Source organism: Myodes glareolus, chromosome 12 (genome assembly GCF_982192425.1).
Source record: "Myodes glareolus chromosome 12, mMyoGla1.1, whole genome shotgun sequence".
Classification (NCBI taxonomy): domain Eukaryota; kingdom Metazoa; phylum Chordata; class Mammalia; order Rodentia; family Cricetidae; genus Myodes; species Myodes glareolus.
The window spans coordinates 19,774,297-19,794,348 of NC_142037.1; the positions used below are offsets into that span (position 1 = coordinate 19,774,297).

Sequence of the window (20,052 nt, forward strand, 5' to 3'; positions counted from 1 at the left end):
CTCCAGTTCCTATTTATTTTTATTAGTAGTACTAATTAAATAAAATATTGTTTATTATAACATATGAATAGACACATATCAGATATGTACTCATATTCACTCCCCATTTTTCTCTTTTGCACTCACTGATGGACAGTTGAGCTAATCGTATTATTTGGTTAAAGCGAATAGTACAAAAACAGCATGCTGTGCACATATCCTTATTGTATACTGAGTGTGATTCCTTCGGGAACATGGGGGTACTAAAGCTGGGTTATGTGTAATTTATATTTTGGTGGGATTTTTAGCAAGGAAATGCTACACTAAATTTCTTAATGGTTTCCATAATTTATATTAAATTTATTTTATTTATAAATTTATTATATTTATATAAATATAATTTATATTCTGATCAACTATATATAAGTGTTTATTTTGCATCCTGTCCCAACATCATTGCCTTTTGTTTTCTTGATGATAGCCATTATTTGGGGGGTAAGATGGAATCTTGGCATAGATTTTATTTTATATATTTTGTTAAAGAAAGGTCAGCTCTTTAGTAAGGTGGTACTAGAAGTGCTTGGAAGTGCAGTAACAAACATCCATAACAGGGATGCTGATCATCTAGGGCAGTACTGTGCTCCATCCTTGAGATAGACAAAGACTAGAACATCCTAGAAAGACAGACGATGGAGCTGTGGAGAAAGCAAAAGTATGACCTTTATCCACTGGAACAGGAGGGTCCTTAAAGTTAATCAGTTAATTGGACTTTGGCTAGGGGTTTTCTTGGACCTATGTGTCTTCTTCATTCCACTCTTTGCCTTGTTTAGTTACCTCACCCTATGACTTCCCACCAGTTCAACTCAAATTGTCTTCTGGGAACAAGAACTTGGCATCTCAAGGAGCTTACTTTGCTTTCCCATCTGTCTGGATTCCTCTAACTCTTTCTTGGCCCCACCCCTTCAGAGATCAACATTAACTGTTCTCAAGGATGGGCCATGATTGTTCTCTCTGCTTAATTAAGAAATGAGCTGAAGCTTAGGAAAAATCACCCTGAGATGTGCTCCTGGTGTTTGTTGAAGTGCCTATGGTCCCACATCTTGAAGAGCATCCAAAATTCTTTCACTGGATCTACTCAGAGCTCAGTCTGTACCTTTCTTCCCCAGGCATCATCTCCACTTTTGTGAACCAATATTGGCACAATTAGACCATTTTTCTAGAGACATTATGTCCCCCATTATTACATAGCTACATATAATAAACCACTCTATTGCTCCCAGAGCATGTGCTTAAATGTGCTTTCTTTTGACAACACTTGACAAACGTTTTGATTTACTTGGGAAACTGTAGTAGCTACTTAAGGTTTATCCATCAATAAACCAGCCCGTCTAACTCTTAATCCATGCCAGGACCTGCTCACAGCTGTGGAATCTTTCTACACTACACTCTTAATTTCTGTGACTGGGGCTATATTTTATCTTCTGCTTTTTATTAGGCAAAAACATATGTTTTTCTATACTTTTCAACTTAATGGAGTACCAGTTTTTAAAATATTTCCTAATAATATTCTGAATTTCTTTGGTATCTGTTGCATGTTTTTCTCTTCACTTTTGATGTTGATAAACTGGGTTACCTCTTTTTTTGTTGTTGTTTAACTGGACTAAAAGATCTGTCAATCTGTTAATCTTCTGAAAGAGCCAGCTTTTAAATTTATTGATTCTTTGTATTGTTTCCTTTGTTTCTATTTTGTTGATTTCTGCTCTGGTTTTTATTATTTCTTGCTGACAACTGATTCTGGATTTCACTTATTCTTTTTGAGTTGCATCGTTTAGCCATTTGTTTTGTTGTTTTTGAATTTTTAATATAGGTACTTAGAGCTGTAAATTTCTCTCACCAGGCTGTTTTCAGTGTGTCTCATTAAGTTTTGTAGTATTGTGTTTTCATTTTCATTTAGCTAAAGGAAATTTTTATTTGTTTCTTAATTTCTTATGTGATGTCTTCATCATTTAATAATTAATTGTTTAATATCCATGAGTTTGTGTGTTTACTTGAGGTTTTTATTTTGGTGGGGTTGGATTGGATTGAAACTGAGCAGTTAGATTGAAACTAACTAATAAACTTATTTAGTTGTTTATTTTCTATTTTTATTTAATTATATTTTACTCATATAAAAACGAAGGTTATAAAATACATGAATATATTTTTCTTTTCACATTGAATATATATATATATATATATCCTCAAATATTTATCATCACTTTATAGAAAATTTCCAAATGCATTCTTCTGTACTTTTGAAATTCATAGTCCATACCTGACATCTTTAGTCACCATACAGTACAGTGGCACATGAGAAATCCTTACTTTTAGTGTTCACATCTGTATATCCGTCTTCCTCATCTCCTCATCTATCTGCTCTCCAAGGACACTAGTAGCTGCCATTCTATTTTCAGCTTAAGTAAGAGCAACATTCTATTCTACAAATGAAACAGATCATGTAGTATTGTCTTTCTGTGATTGGCTTATTTCATTTAACATAATGACTGTGATCTGTGCTGCTCCTGGAAACAATGTGCAAGTCCACAATCTGTGCTCCTGCTGGTTGTTATGGGCAAGGAAGCTTCTTTTGCTGTGGTGGTGTCCATGGCTGCTGATTCATAACTGAGAATGAGAGACATTGAAGGCTTCTGTGACAACCTCTCCCTACCCTCTACCCCAAAAGAAAGACAGAGTCCAGACATGAAGCTTTTGAAGAGAATCCTTTAAAAAATGTAATAAAGATGCTGAAGTGTAACTCTTTACAGTTGATGGCTTCTGGAGGGGTGAGGCAGAACTCATTTACCTTTAAGGGGCTGGTCAGAGGGAGTTTGACCATGCTCCAATAAGTGTATGAGCAAGGCAAATTGAAATTGGTGTATTTTTTTTCTCTATGGGAGGAGGGTGCAAGGGTGGGAGGGTAGACTTCTAAGGACTGGGAATCAGGTATGATTGGGTGCATTGTATGGGGAAAAAAGGAAGTAAAAGAAGTATGCACAGTAGAACACCACTCGAGTATAGAAAAGAATGAAATGCTGTCATTTACTTGTGTGTGTGTGTGTGTGTGTGTGTGTGTGTGTTTGTGTGTGTGTGTGTGTGTGTGTTATTGCATTGTGGTCAGATAAACTACAAGGACTGTTTTTAAAATTTTTTGAACTTGTAGATTTATTTTATGTCCCAATATGTTTTTCATTCTAGAAAATGTCCCACATGCTGCTGAGTAGAATATGTATTCTTTGGCATTTGGATAGAGTATTTTCTAGTATCTGTTCAGTCTACTTGTTGTAGTATTTCAATTTATTCTGATAGTTTCTCTTTTAATATTTTTTCCAGGTGAACTGTTTACCTGAGAAATGGAATATTGAAATTTTTAACTATTAATAGATGATATTAATTTTTGTCTTTAAATGTGACCTATTTTTTTCTTGGTTAGTTTTCATTATATTTTCTTTTCTATATATACTTGGTATTTTAGCTATTATATGCTGTGTGACAATTCTTATTTGGTCTTGTCTATTTCATATACTGAGTGCTTCCATATGGACATAGGTGTTTTATTTCATATTTTTGTGAAGGATGTTGTGGAGTTTTGATTTGGAATGCACTGGACCTTTTTTTAAATTTTTTATTGATTTTTTTTTATGCTCTACATTTTTCTCTGCTGTCCTCCCCTTCCCCCTTCAACCCTCTCCCAAGGTCCCCAAGCTCCCAATTTACTCAGGAGATCTTGTCTTTTTGTACTACCCATATAGATTAGATTCAAGTATATCTCTCTTAGGGTCCTCAGTGTTGTCTGGGTTCTCTGGGATTGTGATTTGTGGGCTGGTTTTCTTTGTTTTATGTTTAAAAAACACTTATAAGTGAGAACATGTGATAACTGTTTTTCTGTGTCTTGGTTACCCCTCTCAAAATGATGTTTTCTAGCTCCATCCACTCTCCTGCAAAATTCAAGATGTCATTATTTTTTTCTGCTGTGTAGTACTCCATTGTGTAAATCTACCACATTTTTCTTATCCATTCTTTGGTCGAAGGACATTTAGGTTGTTTTCAGGCTATGACAAACAATGCTGCTATGAACATAGTTGAGCACATGTCCTTGTGGCACAAATGAGAATCATTTGGATATATACCCAAAAGTGGTATTACTGGGTCTTTAGGTAGGTTGTTTCCTCATTTTATGAGAAATCACCACACTGATATCCAAAGGGGCTGTACCAGCTTGCATTTCCACCAGCAGTGCAGGAGTGTTTCCTTTACCCCACAACCTCTCCAGCATAAATGCACTGAATTTTTAAATCACTTATAGTATCGTGGTCATTTTCACAACATTAATTCTACTAATTCATGAGCATGAGAAGACTTTACATTTTCTAGTGTCTTTCTCAACCTGTTTCTTCAGAGATTTAAAATATTTTCTTAAAGAAGTTTTTCATTTCCTTGGGTATGTCTATTCCTAGATATTTTAGTATTTGAAGCTGTACTAAATGAGTATGTGTGGAAGATCTCTTTTGCATCATGTTTGTTGGTAATGCATAGAAAGACTCTTGATGTTTTTAAGTGTCTTTGGTATTCTACTATGTAGCTGAAATCATTGATAATTTTAGGAAATTTCTGGTAGAGGTTTTGGAATCTCTTATATTAAATATCATATCACTTGGTAATAATTTGATTTATTTTTTCCTGTTTGTATCACTTTGATATCTATCTCCTAACTTGATGATGATCCATGCTCTAGACAATGAACTTCAGACAATTAAAGAATAGAGGAAGAAGTATTTATCCCTGAGGATAATATTGGATATCCAATACCAAGTGATCAGCCCTAAAATTATATACACACAAACAACAGTAATCAGACATAGTCAATTACATTATCCACATATGTAATAATAGTTTAAAAATTAGTTAATTTAAAAATAATAACTAAATAATAAAAGTTAGTAATATCTTAGCAAAGGACTGAATTTGAGAGGGAATAAGAAAAGGGATTTAGAAGGGGCTGGAGGGAAGAAAGGAAAATAATAAAATTGTATTTTAATTTTTAAATAAATTTTTTGAAAAGGAGAAAACCATTCTAAATTGTTTTGAGCGACTCGAAGCTAATTACTTATTTTGTGTTTTCAATGTCTGTACTATAGCTGTCATTTGCAAACTAACACCTGGCAAGTGCTGCACAAACAAGACACAGGATGTGGATGGGGCCCCAAGCCCTGTGGCAGGTTTTAGGACAGGTTGCAGGTGCCTGGGGAGCAGTGTGCACTTGCAGCACAGAAGTACATGGCAGAATCTCCAGGCTGGGTGTCTGTGATGTGCAGGGAGAGGTGTTTGATTTTCTTATCATGTGAAATGATCAGTCTTTGGTCCTGCTTTCTTTCCATATTTGATCGAATGTCAATAATGAGCTTAGGATGCTTTCCAGGTTCTTGCTTATACCAAGGGAAGTAGGGCGAGGCGCTGTCTTCATATGTGCAGTTAATGACAGCTCTGGCTCCCTCCTGGACTCTCAGGGTGGAAGGACGCTGATCCACCTGCTCACCTTGGCTCACCCCTATTTAGGAAAATGGAAAGAAAGAACGGTTGTGAATTATCTTTTTCTACAGTCAGTAGAGAAAAGTTGAATAAGATAAAGTTCTTCCTGGATGTTTCCAAAATGTCCACTGATAAACCAGCCTACCACCCACAATCCCAGAGAACCTAGACAACAAAGAGGACCCTAAAAGAAACGTAAATGGATATAAACAGGAAGGATCTGAAAAGACAAGATCTCCTGAGTAAATTGGGAGTGTAGTGGTCACAGGAGAAGTCGATGGGGAGAGGGGAGGAAGGAAGTGGAGCAGAGAAAAATGTATAGCACAGTAAAAACATTAAAAAGTAATTGATAAAAAAAGAACCATCAGAAAAAAAAGAAATGCCCACTGAGTATTCTGTGGTTTTAAAATCTTAACTCACCATTCAGCTGCAGCCACGAGAGCATGAATAAAGTAGGAACATATGTCTTCATTGTTCTTCCAATTAATTAAGGTTCAGTGTATAATTATGATGACTAGGAGGTCAGCTACAAATGTTGGGGTATTATTCTTTCTCAGGAACAATTCTACCTCTTCAACTATCCACCCAGGCACTGAGAAAAAGGCTGTGCTTCTGCCCTAAGCCTGCACAATATGTATACAAGGAAGTGAGTCCTCTGCCTGCCCCAGCAGCTGATATCTACTACCACCTTGTGGTTACACCCTTAACCAGAGAGGCTGCTCCTTACGGGTTCTCTGGCCTATGAGGAACTCAAACACGTAAAACAGCAATATGTCATAACAAGTGGATCTAGTGCTGAGAGAACAAGAATGGTATTTGTACACACTAGTGAGTCTGCTTCTTTATTTTAGTCTAGCATAGAATATGCATCATATTTTATATATAAATATATATTATGTTTTGTATGTAAATATATATGATGTGTTCATATGTGTTGTATATACATTTCTTTCTGTGTGAACTGTTTCCTAACCCACTGCCATATCTCAGAAATCTTGGATCACTCACCAAACAGCTCTTCCTTTTCTCAGATACAGAGATAGCATTTATCCTTGAACTTATGGCACTTGGGGAAATGATTTTTTGAGGTCTCTCATAAGCTTTGAGTTGCAAGAGAAAAATCTTTTTTTTTCTATTAGAGTGAGTTCTTTTTGAAAATACAGATATGATGATTTTATGTAAGTATCTGAATTTCCAGAGAAGTTAGCCTGGAATCAAAAATATGCAATGCTACTCTTAGAAAAGTTCTCAGGAGTCATTTGATCTTGAGGAGGGCATCATCCATTTCACTCATTCCCCAGCATCTAGACAGAATTACTGATAGAAGAGCAGTGGTGATTCCCTGGAGAATCTGCCAAACCTTGCAACAAACCCATCTTTCCTCCTTCCTGTGGACCCTCCCAGTACTCTCTGATTCTCATTTCTTTGTCTCAACTGTGAAGAGCTACAAACACTATCTATCTGGGAATGCAGTGTACACACAGGCTTGGGAAACAGCTAGACCATTTTCATTGTCATTCACCTCCTCATTTCTGTCTCCAGGGTACCATCCTTAGACCTGGAGAAGACCGCTAGTAGGTTCCTATTCTTCCTCTCTGCCTCCACCCCAGGGACTCCACTAAATCTTTCAGAGGACTCAGTTTCCCTCATGCCTATGGACCAGCTCAGCATCCACTCTAGTCCATCCCCTTCCCTTAGTCTTACCATGCACTACATAAAAACATTATCTACCCCAGTGACCACACTGGCAGGGACTCAAGTAGGTTATTCACACAGTCTTTTCTACTCTCCGTTACAATCTTTCCATTCTCACACGCAGCCTGGTAACAACCTGCTTAAGGTCCCATCCTCAACTTCAGTCACTGAAGGCTGTAACTTTTGGTTCAAACCCAGGGTCTTTAGCCCTCCCATCCCCATATAGCCACATAATTCTTTGCCTTAATATAACCTACTTCAGGATCCCCTCTTCCCACCACACCCAACTCCCTAGGTATCCCACCTGTAGGGATATATATAAATCATCTGTTAGGAGTTGGTTATAAGTTGTAATAGAGTTGGGAGGGGAACAACAGATCAACAGATTTTAGACTTAGGAAATTTTTTGGAAATACAGGGCTATAGGTATCTATTCCCTCATTTTCTCCCAAAAGATTTCCTAAGTCTAAAATCTGTTGTTCCCCTCCCAACCCTATTACAACTTATAACCAACTCCTAACAGATGATGATTATCCATAAAACTGACAGAACAAAATCTTTAGGACATCATTTTCTTAGAATTTCTTTCTGCTGCCTAGTGGATGTCTCCATAGGATTCTGTATAAAGTTAAAACAATAGTTGAGTCTCAAGAGGACTAATTTGTAGCCAGTCTCTGAGTAATGGATAAGGCCTATTGGTGTTGTCCTTAGGATCCAGGTAGAGTCCTAGTCCCATCCTCCTTCTGAAGACTTCAGAGATTTCTGTAAAGAAATATTTTGGTTCACTGTGGATAACTTAAACATTATTAAAATCAAAATTGAAAATTTAAATCTTAAGATAGCTATTTATGTAAAAAAAGAACCAAACAGTCAAAAATATGTATGAGGAGAAATTGAATTTGGGATAAAAAACGGAGTTTTGACAATAGTCCCTAGATGCCTGGAACCATCCCTGGTGGTGGAGAGCAGAGGATGTAAGAAGTTTTTGAGGAAGGGAGGGAAGCAGGACACGATGGTTAGAAGAATCTTGCAACTTGATTGACTGGAAGCCAGAGTCCTTCTTTATTTTTGCAGAATTTAGTATGATTTAGTATGAGGGATACATTCTTGTTGCTTTAAAACATAGATGATATCATTTTTGGCTTTGGACAAATGTTTAACTTTCTTTTGTTCGTCTTTTAGTCATAATTAATAAATTATGACAGAACAGAGTTATCATTTCCAATCATTGATAAGCAGTTATTTTTCATAACTATTTTTTTCAACAGCCCCATAACCCAATTTTTAAGAATCTAGAGGTATATGACAAGCTGTTCTCAGGCTTGTTGCTTTTGTGGTTACAAGGACATTAGACCCAAACAAACTTCAAGCACTCCTGGGCTTACTGTCATGTCCCAAGCAGTGTATTATTAACTCTCAATGGTTAGAGGGCCCAAGAAATATCCTCAGGTCAAAATTGCTGCAGTTATTTTTCAAATTCTGGCATAATACAATGTTTATTTTTTATATCATTATAGAATACTTTTATCATTTTTCTATATCATTCTTTGCCCATCAGTATAAGTCTCTTTGTAGGACAGTGGTAACTATAGCTAATCTATCTTTGTTGCTGTATATGACCCATAATTGCCTGAGTGTATAGTGGGAAGAGGCTTGTAATCTGAACTGTGGCCAACTCCTCCAGGCCAATGAATCTTGTTGACCTTTTAAAGCTTATTTTGTTTTGATTATCTTGTTCCTGAGTAAATGAAAGGACAGATATTTAAAAAATGTGCCATAGCCTCATAAAGAGACTTCTGGCTTTTTTATGTGTGCCACAACCTCCAAGGCATAAGGAAAACCTTCAAGTAGATTATTGTAGGGAGATATTTAGGGAGTATACCTCCCTAAAATAGGGGGAATAGTATGTTCAGGGTTGTCCTGAGGAAGCTTTGAAATAGAATTCCTGGAAGAAGGCATAAATTATTTATATAAAAATTTCCATCAATTCAATATCCCCAAATTATGCAAATATTAAAAGTCTCTCAAGTATGCAACAGGTGGAGATGAAAACCAAAGGTGACATGGTGACCATCATGTGGCTCAGCTTTGTTGGATCTTTGTCTAACAGTTGTGCTGGCTTTATGACTTCTGCCATTCCCATCAGATATGGCTGTGCCATCTCCCCCTTTTTTGTTTGTGAACTTAAGCTGTACTTAGACAAAAGAAGTGAGAGATTGTAAAAATTGTTTTGTAACCTTGGGAACAAAATTTAAATCGAACTGAATAATGACTGTAATTTGTTGATGGAAAGACTTTATGTTGGTAGCTAGCTTAGAATTGTTTCATAGCCATGGAGGTGGGGAAACAAGTTGTTGATTCATAGTATTAACCTGGGGTCCATTACCTGTGAGAGCTGAAATTAAGCCAATTCCCTGAAGTCTACAAAAACCCTTTTTAAGTTTATAAAAAGGAGGTAAAAGAACATCAAAATTCCTAAAACTGTTTACTTTGCCTTCAGGAGGGTACCAAAGCCTGCAATTAACTTTGTAATCAAGAATTCTTTTCTTGTTTATACTTGGTAATCAAGATTTTTTTCCCTTGCTAGTACTAGTTCCATGTTTCTGAGGCAAAACACAAAAAATGTAATGATTCAATTATAGCTTGTCAGCCTCTAAAGTTTTCCTAAGTTTTTCTGCTTAAATGATTTGTTTTAGATCCTATAGCTCACATTCTTTGGTATTACTTAATTAATAATTTCTATAGAAGACTCAATTTATGTACAGCTAACTCTTCCAGGGAATCACCATAAGTTTATTCTTAACATCAGCTTTTACAAGAATTGGTTCATTGTTCCAGTTCTAGTCTTCAGTGACGTGCCCTTAACAGCAAGGAGTTAATAAACATTGAAGATGTCAAAGACATACAAGAGTTGTACAGCAACTTCTAGCAAAGGCAGGGAACAGTCAGTCCAAGTCATCTGAGCACTGTGATCTTTGTCAAGCAGCAGCACTAGGATTCTTGGCATTGCCTTCTTGGTTGTCTTCTATCCCACACCAGGCAGCTCTTCTGATATGAGACAGAGACTCTTAATTTTTCTTTTAACAGTATGCTTGGAATTACAGAGTGAGAGAGCTATGTTCCAACTCCAATGCTAACACTGATGTTTAATTGAGTTGGGACTATAGCTTTTCTGAGAAATAAAGAGATATAGATGTTTAGGTAGTGATATTTTGTCCTGCTGAGAAAATTGGTACCATAGGTCAGATTTTTCTTTGCTTAATATTTTTTTCTAGATAGCTTTCCCTCCTTCTTTAGATGTCTAGATGTCCAAGGTCTTTTAATTTCTTGAAGGTGAATATCTCTATTTTCCTATAAAGACAAAAAAAAAGAAGCAGAACTCTGCCCCAAACATAATTTGTTGAGTTTTTCTTTAGATATGTCACATTAGTTACTGAAGCATTATTTCTCCTTATTAGGTCTCTATTGTTCAAATAGAATCTTTATTAATTTTGATGGTATTCATAACTCTTCATCTCCAGTAAGAAAAAACAAACCACTTCCCCTGTGTTATATATGGCTTGGTTTTCATTCTGATAACAACCCATCTTTGAAGTACTCAGGCTGATTTAACTCAGTAGTTTTTTTCTATTGTTTAATGCCTATCTGCAGCTATTATCCCTTTCTTATTCGCATTAAGAAAATTAAATGTTAATAAAGCATGATCTATCTCTGGGGGGGGTCTTAGTTCCCACTACCTGTTTATTAAGCATCTATTTTAAAGTGAAATTAGATCTTTCTACACCCGCTTGTCCTGTAGGATTCTTTGGCATACCAGTAATATGTTTTATATTATAAAATGCAAAAATGTTTCATTTTACTAGAGACATATTTTGAAGTATTGTCAATCCTATTTTGTGCAGGTCACAACAGTCATAACTTCTAATAGGTGTATAATTACAGAATCAGCCTATTCAGAACTCAAAGCAGTTGCTCATTGAAATCCTGAAAATGTATCTATTGTATGGTATACAAGTTTTAATTTACCAAATTCTGCAAAATAAAATAAAACCATTTGGCATATTTCATTTCTTTGCATACATTTAAAATTTCTTCCAGCAGGTAATGGAGTTTGGTTAAAGAAGGGATAAGTAGGACGTTTTAAAAATGATTTCCTTGACTTGTTGCCAAGTGATGGAAAAATTTTTTTAAACCTTTGCTATTAACATGGTTTTTTTTAAAAAAATGAACTTCTGAGGCCTCCAGCATACTTTTTTACTGATTAATTTCATTATTACCTTGTGCTAGAGGATCTGGCTGACCCTTATGGGATCTGATATATAATCATATATATTTATATATATGATTACTACTCCTGATTATTTCCTATAATTGTATAAATCGTTAAGTTAATTCTATTTTTATAAGAAATGAATTCAGTAGTTGCAATATGTTAAATAACTCTTTCTGCATGCTAAGAGTCAGTAACCATATTGAGAAGTTCTGTAAAATTCTTTAGTATCATAAAAATGGCATACACTTCTAGCTTTTGCACAAAATTATAAGGGCTTTGAACTATTTTGCTTAAGTTTCCTGATTTATACACTGCTTTTCCTGATTTATTTGCATCAGTATAGAATTTAGATTCTCCAGATATTGGTATTCTCTGTACAATGTGCAGAAGGACCCAACTGGTTCTTTTTATGAATTTAGTCCTCTCACTTTTGGAATAACTGTTGTTAATCTTTCCCTCTAAGATACTACAAGCCCTTTACCAATATTCATTATCTTTCCATAAAGAAGAGAATTCCTCAATAGGTAAAGGTTCAATAATCTCTGCTGGTTCATTCCTGTCAGTTAGTGAAGTCTTAATTTTCCATTTTAAAATCAAATCAGAAATCTTTTCCACATACATCTTTAATTTTTAACTCTGTTTATGTGGCAGGAATATTCATTCCAACATAATATCAAAATCCCTATAGAGGATTGTCTAGATGATAATACAACCAGAATCTAATTAAACTTTGGATTTACATGATCCACATGTGATTTCTATAAATTCGTTCCCACCAAAACCAATTCGCTTTCAGCTTCTTCTGTTAATTTCCTTGTACTATTTAAGTCTTTATCCCTCTCTAGGTTACTGAACAAATTACTCTCCTAGTAATCTTTGAAAGTCATTAAGGGTCTACAATTGAGCTCTTCTTATTTGTACCTTTTGGGGTCTAATTTTTTGTAGACCGACTGGATATTCTAAGTAATTAAAAGACTCTCCTCTCTGTATTTTTAAAGGAACAATTTGTAATCCCCAACAAGGCAAGATTTTTGTTATTTCTCAAAACTTTTTATCTAAAGTATCTGCCATTGAATCAGCTAATAATGTCATCTAAAGACATTCTTTACTTTTCTGAACATTTTTCCTAAACTATCTACCTTTGAATCAGTTAATAAGATAATGTCCATATAATGGTAAATTATAGATTGTAGAAACTGTCTATGAATTATTTCCAAGGATTTTTGCACAAAATATTGTCAAGGGTGGGACTATTTAACATTACTTGTGGGAGGTTCTTCTATTGATATCTCTTAACTGGCTGAGAGTTTTTATAAGTAGACATCATGAAGGCAAATTTTCCTTAATTTTTTCTTGTAAAGGCATAGTTAATAAGCAGTCTTTTAAGTCAATAACTAAAATAGGCCATTTCTTAGGATATAGAGAAGGCAAAGGCTTTCCATGTTGTAGAGAGCCCATCAGTTGAATTGTGTTATTTATTGTTCTCTGGTCTATCAGCATTCTCCATTTTCCAGACTTCCTTTTAATATAACAAATACAGGATAATTCTAAGGGATGGTAGATTCTTCAATATATTCAGCACTGTTTCTTGCCAGTGATACAGTCTTCACCACCAAAGCCAGAATGACCCTGTCCATCTTCCTTTTAAGAGATCATATCTGCAGGTAAGAAAACCAAGGTCATGTACAGACGAAACACCCACTTCACAGGGCTCAGGGAATTTTGTTGAAGAGGAAGCAGAAAGATTGTAAGTGTCAGGAGGTGGAAGACACTAAGGAAATGATGCCCTCTGGACACAATATCACATAGGAACTCTTGGAGAGGGTGGCAACATACACAGGGCTAAACAGTCTTATACAGATGGAGTCCCAGTGCTAAGAGGGTGAAGTAAACATCATGTCCCCTAACCAAGAAGCTATCTTCAATGAAACTGCCCACAAGGGAAAATTGAGGTTTCACCAATGCTACGGACCGGCTCAGGGGAGCCACTCAGACCATAAGGGAATCAGGGCGAAGGCACAGGAGAAATCAGGATACGGCGAGGAAAGTGACAAATAGACCACTCTCAATGTATTTGAGACATGCTGTTGTGTTTTTACTTACTTCAGTGTAGGATTATATATTTTTTTACAATCAAAGAACTTGGCAAAGGCATACATTATCAAATCATAAAACAGAAAAGAACAGCATAAAACAGTTTACAAAAAGAATCTTTGAAGATGCTTTGACTTGGGCACAAGGACTTCTGCTCTCTCACACTTTGCAAAACAAACTCTCTCCTCTTACCTTCATAGAGATCACTGTCCTTGAGCTAGACCATCTTTATCAGCTTGCAGGTGGCTGGTTGGTTTGAGCTAAGTGACCTTGTGTGCCTGGGTGAGAAAGAAAAAGGCTACTATCTCCCTGGGAAAGCTTTCTGCTAGGAAATTTCTAATACATAGTCTTGAATCTCTCTGAAGTTTACTTTATATCACTAACTTCAACTCTCCTCCCTTCTCAATTCTCAGGCTCAGATATTGTCAGCTTAGGTTAGGTCTTTTTCTTCCCATAAGAAAGGTTTCATAGGCCTTCTATTTACAACTGTACATATTTCTCAGGCAAATGCCTAAAGCTTCTAAGGTTTTTCCTAGTAAAATTAACTCCTTTTGTTCCACATCATCAAGGAATTGTCCTAATGATGATTCTGGCAATTTCCAGAACTGGCTACTTTTTTAAGGCTTTAATTAATAGTGAAGCAGAATTCAAAAATGTCCTCAGCAGTCTTGTTTGTATCCGTAACTGCCTGGAATAGTCTGATCTGTTAGCAATATGCAAGAATCACAAAGAACACACAGACAAGGGAAAAGACAGACTTATGGCTCCAAGGACAGGCAGGTCGAGTCAGTACAAATGGCGACTCAGGTGGCATTACACCACAACTGATTGCCAAGGGGCAGCCCAGGACTCATCTCTGTGGAGTGCGGATCCCAATCCTCTGGCAACACTTGCCTGCCTAGTCAGCATTTCTGCTATACTGGCGAGACAGCCGTGGATGTAGCACACCAACATTTTTCTGTATATACAACCACACTTAAAGGCAGGCCTCATGATCAGCTGTAAATGGCCAACTTAAATGAACTCAATTGTGTTTTTAGAGACTTTTTTCACAATGTTTTATCTGGGCATTATTTAACATATTCATTGCTTGTTTATACATTATGGATTTAAAATTTGTGTTTTTATGGATTTTATGTGTGCATGTATCTTTGCATATATGTTTATGTGCTTCTCATGCTTTTTGGTTTTTTTCTGTTTGTTCTATTCTGGTTTTCTTATTAACTTGCTTGTTGCCTTAAAATAAAAAGAAAGGTGTGTAATTATATGGCTGGGGAGGTAGAGAGAATTTGGAAGATGTAGGGCAGGAAACAGTGATTAGAATATATTATGTGAAATGAATCTATTTTTAAGAAAACAAACAACAACAGGACAAAAAATGGCAATGGATCAGACTGAGTCAAGTTAAATATATGAAAAGGTAAATTTAAATAATGACTAGAAGATTCAATGCCTTCAATATTCCCAATGCTCCCTTAAATTCAATAAACTGGCACTAAAACTCCAAGCATCATTTTTTAAGCTACTGAATTGAATGGAGACTAGGTCACTGTGGGCAGCACCGTTCCATGGGAAAAGTGGCCTGGATCATATTAGGAAGCTAGTTAAGCGTGAGCCTGTGACTGAACTAGTAACAGTCTCCTCAGGGTTCCTCTTTGAATCTTCTGGTTGAGTTCCTGTTTTGATTGCCACCAATGATGGACTATGACTATGAAGTGAAAGCTAAACAAAGTCTTCTACCTTCTAAGCTGCTTTTTCTCAGAGAGTTTTAGCACAGCAACCGAAAGGAAGCTAGAGCACCCAGCTCTCTGCACATTCTGTATCTCCCATGGCTTGATGCTCTTGCTGTTGCTGCAGATTGTTTTCTCTTCACTAACCCTGACCCTGTCCACAGCAGGGTTATCTGGAAGCCTGCCTTTGCCATTCTTTCCCTTTTCTCTTCATCCTTTGTGAGTTTTACACATTGCAGCTTAAATAATCACATTAATTATGTCCTCTCATCAGCTTCTATTTTATTTCTAAGATGAACATTTATGCTCTAGGAGGGAGTGATATTGAGAATTGGAGATTAACCAAATTCCTGAACCTTTGGGGCCAAAATTTACCTGAGGTTGAAACTCTACCAAAACAGGAAAGGGACATTAAAAGAGCAGGTCTGTTGCAACTTTCTGATGTCTTTCTAGTAGCTGAGTGGGCCACACCCAACCAGCCAGCCAGCTGAAGTTTTATGTGCTGGCTGCAGGTGTGTAGGGAGTACTGTGGATCCACGGCACAGAAATAAGTGCCTGAGTCCGTGGTCTGAGAGGAGGAAATGTACAAAGAGCTGCGGCGTTCTTGAGTGACTGTTGTGGACTTCAGTCTTCCATTCTGCTTTGTTCCAGAAGGATTGAAGAACAGGCTGATGAGGTGTCCCCCAGGACTTTGGTAAAACCACTGTATTTGCTTTGCACTGGTGGAAAAGTTGCACTGCAGCTCTGTGCTCTCTCCCTCCTGAAGCACCAAGGACACAGGACTCTGCTTCACTTGCTGACCTTTCACCCCTGATTAGAAACAGAAAAAAGACACAGATGGAGGTCACTGAACATCCACAGAATCCAATCCTGAACTCATCCCTTATCCTTTCAGAAGGTGAGAGCTCTGTAGGACCCCTGAACTGTTTCTAACCACTCCTTGTGCTGAGCAAAATCCTCTCTGTCCCCTGAATATGGACAGCCAGACTCACAGAAAACCTGGGTGCACAGCAGTCCAAGCAGGGAACAGAGCAGCCTCTTCATGGTGCTTATCAGGCAGCTGCAGACAGAAGTAAGTAAACAACCTCTGGGCTGTGGTGTCAGGTTGGTTGCTGGAGTGTCCTCCTCCTGCAACCAGTCAGCCCCACCCAGGAAGCCTGTCTGGCCAAACACTGCAGAGTTTTCTCACAGTCTTCTGAGCCTGAAGCTCCTCCCAAACCAGACCTGACTGAGTCTGGGTAGAGCACAACATGGGAGGCATTTTGAGATGACTGTTGTGTTATATGCAGTTAGGGATCCTGGAAGCAGGAGAGGACCAACCCCTCCCAATGAGAACAAACCTCAGTTGCACACAGAGCCTAGCACACTAGGTAAAGCAACAGTTAAAAGTTTTACTCAGGAAACAGATGCATGTTCTGGCTAAGGACCTGACAGATGGTTCAGCAGATATAAGTCCTTGTCCTTCAAGGAGGCCATAGTTTCCTCCCCAGCTCAAAGCTGCCTGTAACTCCAGCTCCAATGGACCTGAGGCTCTTTTGTTCTCTGCAGAAACTGTAGGCAAGTACCAGATATTTTCATGGACCAACTCGCATACACACTTTTAAAAGACAGTGAAAAAGAATCTTCACCTGTGAAATAATTGAAGTGAAATCTTCTCAGGAGAAGAAGAAACAGGAATATAATTGGTGTGGGACAATGGTCTGTATTCTGTCACTTATATTTTAACTAAACACTGATTGACCAGTAGCCAGGCAGGAAGTATAGGCAGGACAACTAGACAGGAAGTAGAGGTGGGTCAATGAAAACAGGAAAATTCTGGGAAGAGGAAAGCTTGGTCCACAGTCCTGACCAAGATGCAGAAGAAAAAAAGATATGGCTGCCTCACTGAATAAGGTACTGAGCCACATGACTAGCATAGACAAGAATAATGGGCTAATGTATGTTATAAGAGTTAATAAGAAGCCTGAGCTAATTGACCAATCAACTTATATCTAATATAGACCTCTGTGTGATTTCTATGGGGGGTTAACAACAGCAGGAACCAGGCAGGACAGAAAACCTCAGACAACAGAATGGTACCCATGTCGATAACTGCATCCACATAAGCCTGAGAGAGCTTGGGAAGTAACTCTATTCTTTTTATTTCTTTTTAGAATTAAGCACAGCTTATTGATAGCAGCATTTTCTCAGGTGGGCTCTGTTTGCTAGAGGCAAATGCATCTCATTTAAAGAGGCTTCCTGACTCAGCATTAACTTTGCAGCTCTTTTAAGAGATCCTGCCACAAAACACTTAAATAGTGTTGAAGAAGAAATGACTGCATACATTTTTATTTTCAGCCATACCAGGAAAAAAGCTGGATTGTTTTAAAATGCCAGCTTTCTGGGTAGTCCTGCCAGCACAAACTCTGACTCTTTCAGGCAGGAGGTCCAGCTACAGAGCATTTGAGTGTGGTTTGTGAGCAGACTGCTGTAGTTTGCTTGCTGGCAGGGACCTTGAAGTGCCATAGAGTTGTGTCAATAAACATGGCTATAGCTGGTACCTCGACCATGAGGCTGGAATCTCAGAAAGCTAAGAAATGGGCTAAATTCAGCTGCCAAAGCCATGACTTTAACCTAAGCCATATCACTTAGCAAACTAACTACTCATGTGGTCAGAAAAAGAGAGATATACAGTAAAGAGAGAGTCAAAGATGAAGAAAACATCTAGGTTTACAGTGTGTTAAATATAAATGCAGGCTAAAGGCTAAAGTACTTAAAATAAAAAAGAAAAAGAGTAGTTGTGTGTGGTAGTACACATCTTTAATCTTAACTCATGGAAGGCAGAGACAGACAGATCTCTGTGAATACGAGGCATAGTCAAACACACCTTTATCCCAGCACTTGGGAAGCAGAGGCAGGGAGATCTCTGTGGATTCAAGGACTCTGTGGGTCTGCAGAGTGAATTCCAGGATAGCCAAATATACACAGAGAAACCCTGTCTCAAAAAGCCAAAAAATAAAAATAAAACAAATAGAGGTTAAATAAAGCCATGTAAAGATGAAAATGCACAGAGAGTCTGGATCCTGTATGTTATTATGCTCTCTTTGAATTGTTTGAATGCTGAGGAAGGAGAAACAGCTGCTAAAATGGTGTAGGAGGTTTCTCTTTTTTTTCTCAAAGTTTATTAAAATACAAAAGTCTCCATTTCTGCCCCTCCTCCCAACAATCTCCCACTCCCTCTCCTCCCTCCCCTCCTCCCTCTCCATCACCAAGAGCAGTCAGGGTCTCCCGCCCTGTGGGTAGTTCAAGCTCCTCCCCCTCCCTTCAGGTCCAGGAAGGTGAGCATCCAAACAGACTGGATCCCAGAAATCCAGTATATGCAGAGGAAACAAGTCCCAGTGTCATTGTCAATGGCTTTTCAGAAAGACTCCGGGCCAGCCACATTCAGAGAATCCGGCCTCATTCAGAGAATCTGGTTGGATCACGTGCTCGCTCAGTCCCAGTCAACTGGCCTTGGTGAACTCTCATTAGATCAGTCCCCTTGTATCAGTGGGTGATCGCACCCCTCGTGGTCCTGATTTCCTTTTTCATGTTCTTCCTCCTTCTGCTCCTCATTTGGACCTTGGGGGACTCCGTCCAGTGCTCCAATGTGGGTCTCCGTCTGTATCACCATCCATCGTCGTATGAAGGTTCCCTCTGATCTTGCCTTCCTTGCTCACGTTCTCTTTCCTTCTCCTTCTGTAGGAGGTTTTTCTGTCTACGTGTTGCTTTCATTGGTTGAATAAAGAAACTACCTTGACCTTTTGATAGGGCAAAACTGAGGTAGGCTGGGTAGACAGAACTGAATGCTAGAAAGAAGGGCAGAGTGGCAGATGCCATGAAGCTCCTGCCTGAGACTGATGCTGGTTAGAATCTTTCCTAGAATGCCATGACCTCATGGTGCTACACAGATTATTAGAAATGGGTCGAATCAAGATGTGAGAGTTAGCCAATAAGAGGCTAGAACTAGGACCTTTTCCTCTTCTGCCACCAAGGTGCTTGGTTCTCCCAAGGAAGCTAAGGCCATGTTGGGGTGAGGCCCTTACTTCATCTGGAGACTAGCACCATGCTGGCAGCCCCCAACATGGACTCTCTCTGAGCTCACCTGCATCTACTTTGCCCTCATTCTCTATGATGACAAGTGACAGTCACAGAGGATAAGATCAATGCCCTCATTAAAGCTACTGGTGTCAATGTTGAACATTTTTGGCATGTCTTGTTTGTAAAGGCCCTGGCCAATGTCAACAGTGAGAGCCTCATCTGCAATGTAGGGGCTGGTGGACCTGCTCCAGCAGCCAGAGCTGCACCAGCAGGCAGTCCTACCCCCTCCACCACTGCTGCCCCACCTGAGGAGAAGAAAGTGGAAGCAAAGAAGAAAGAATTCGAGGAGTCTGATGATGACATGGGCCTTGGTCTTTTTGACTAGGTGTTTTGATGACATGTCTAATAAAAAGATGAACCTGTAAAAAAAAGAGGCTAGAACTATTGGGCAAGTCAGTGTTTAAATGAATACAGTTTCTGTGTGTTTATTTCTGGTGTAAGCTAGTTGGGTGGGATGAAAAGCAGGCAAGCTCCTCATATAACACTAAAAGATACTTGTTTATAAATGCTGCTGGATTAATCAAAGATAGGTATTTTGAAAATACCTTGACTTCAAAATTGAAGTCAAAAGATATGTTACTTTGGAGAAGAGGTTTT

General features: G+C 38.1%; 1 long non-coding RNA gene, 1 pseudogene and 1 gene segment (V, D, J or C); 1 reads left to right on the forward strand and 2 right to left on the reverse strand.

Annotated features, from left to right (window-relative positions):
• Positions 1-4,991: 4,991 nt before the first annotated feature.
• LOC125415314 (T cell receptor alpha variable 13-1-like) lies at positions 4,992-6,197 on the reverse strand. The segment is given in 2 exon segments: positions 4,992-5,563; positions 5,965-6,197. Coding segments are annotated over 2 exon segments (378 nt in total).
• Positions 6,198-15,600: 9,403 nt separating this feature from the next.
• Positions 15,601-16,460, reverse strand: LOC125415223 (uncharacterized). Its single transcript, XR_015734633.1, has 2 exons — positions 16,329-16,460; positions 15,601-16,146 (listed from the first exon to the last, which is right to left on the reverse strand). It is a non-coding gene; the product is annotated as an uncharacterized LOC125415223 (long non-coding RNA).
• Positions 16,461-19,420: 2,960 nt separating this feature from the next.
• LOC125415370 (large ribosomal subunit protein P1 pseudogene) lies at positions 19,421-19,780 on the forward strand (annotated as a pseudogene).
• The last annotated feature ends 272 nt before the right edge of the window (positions 19,781-20,052 follow it).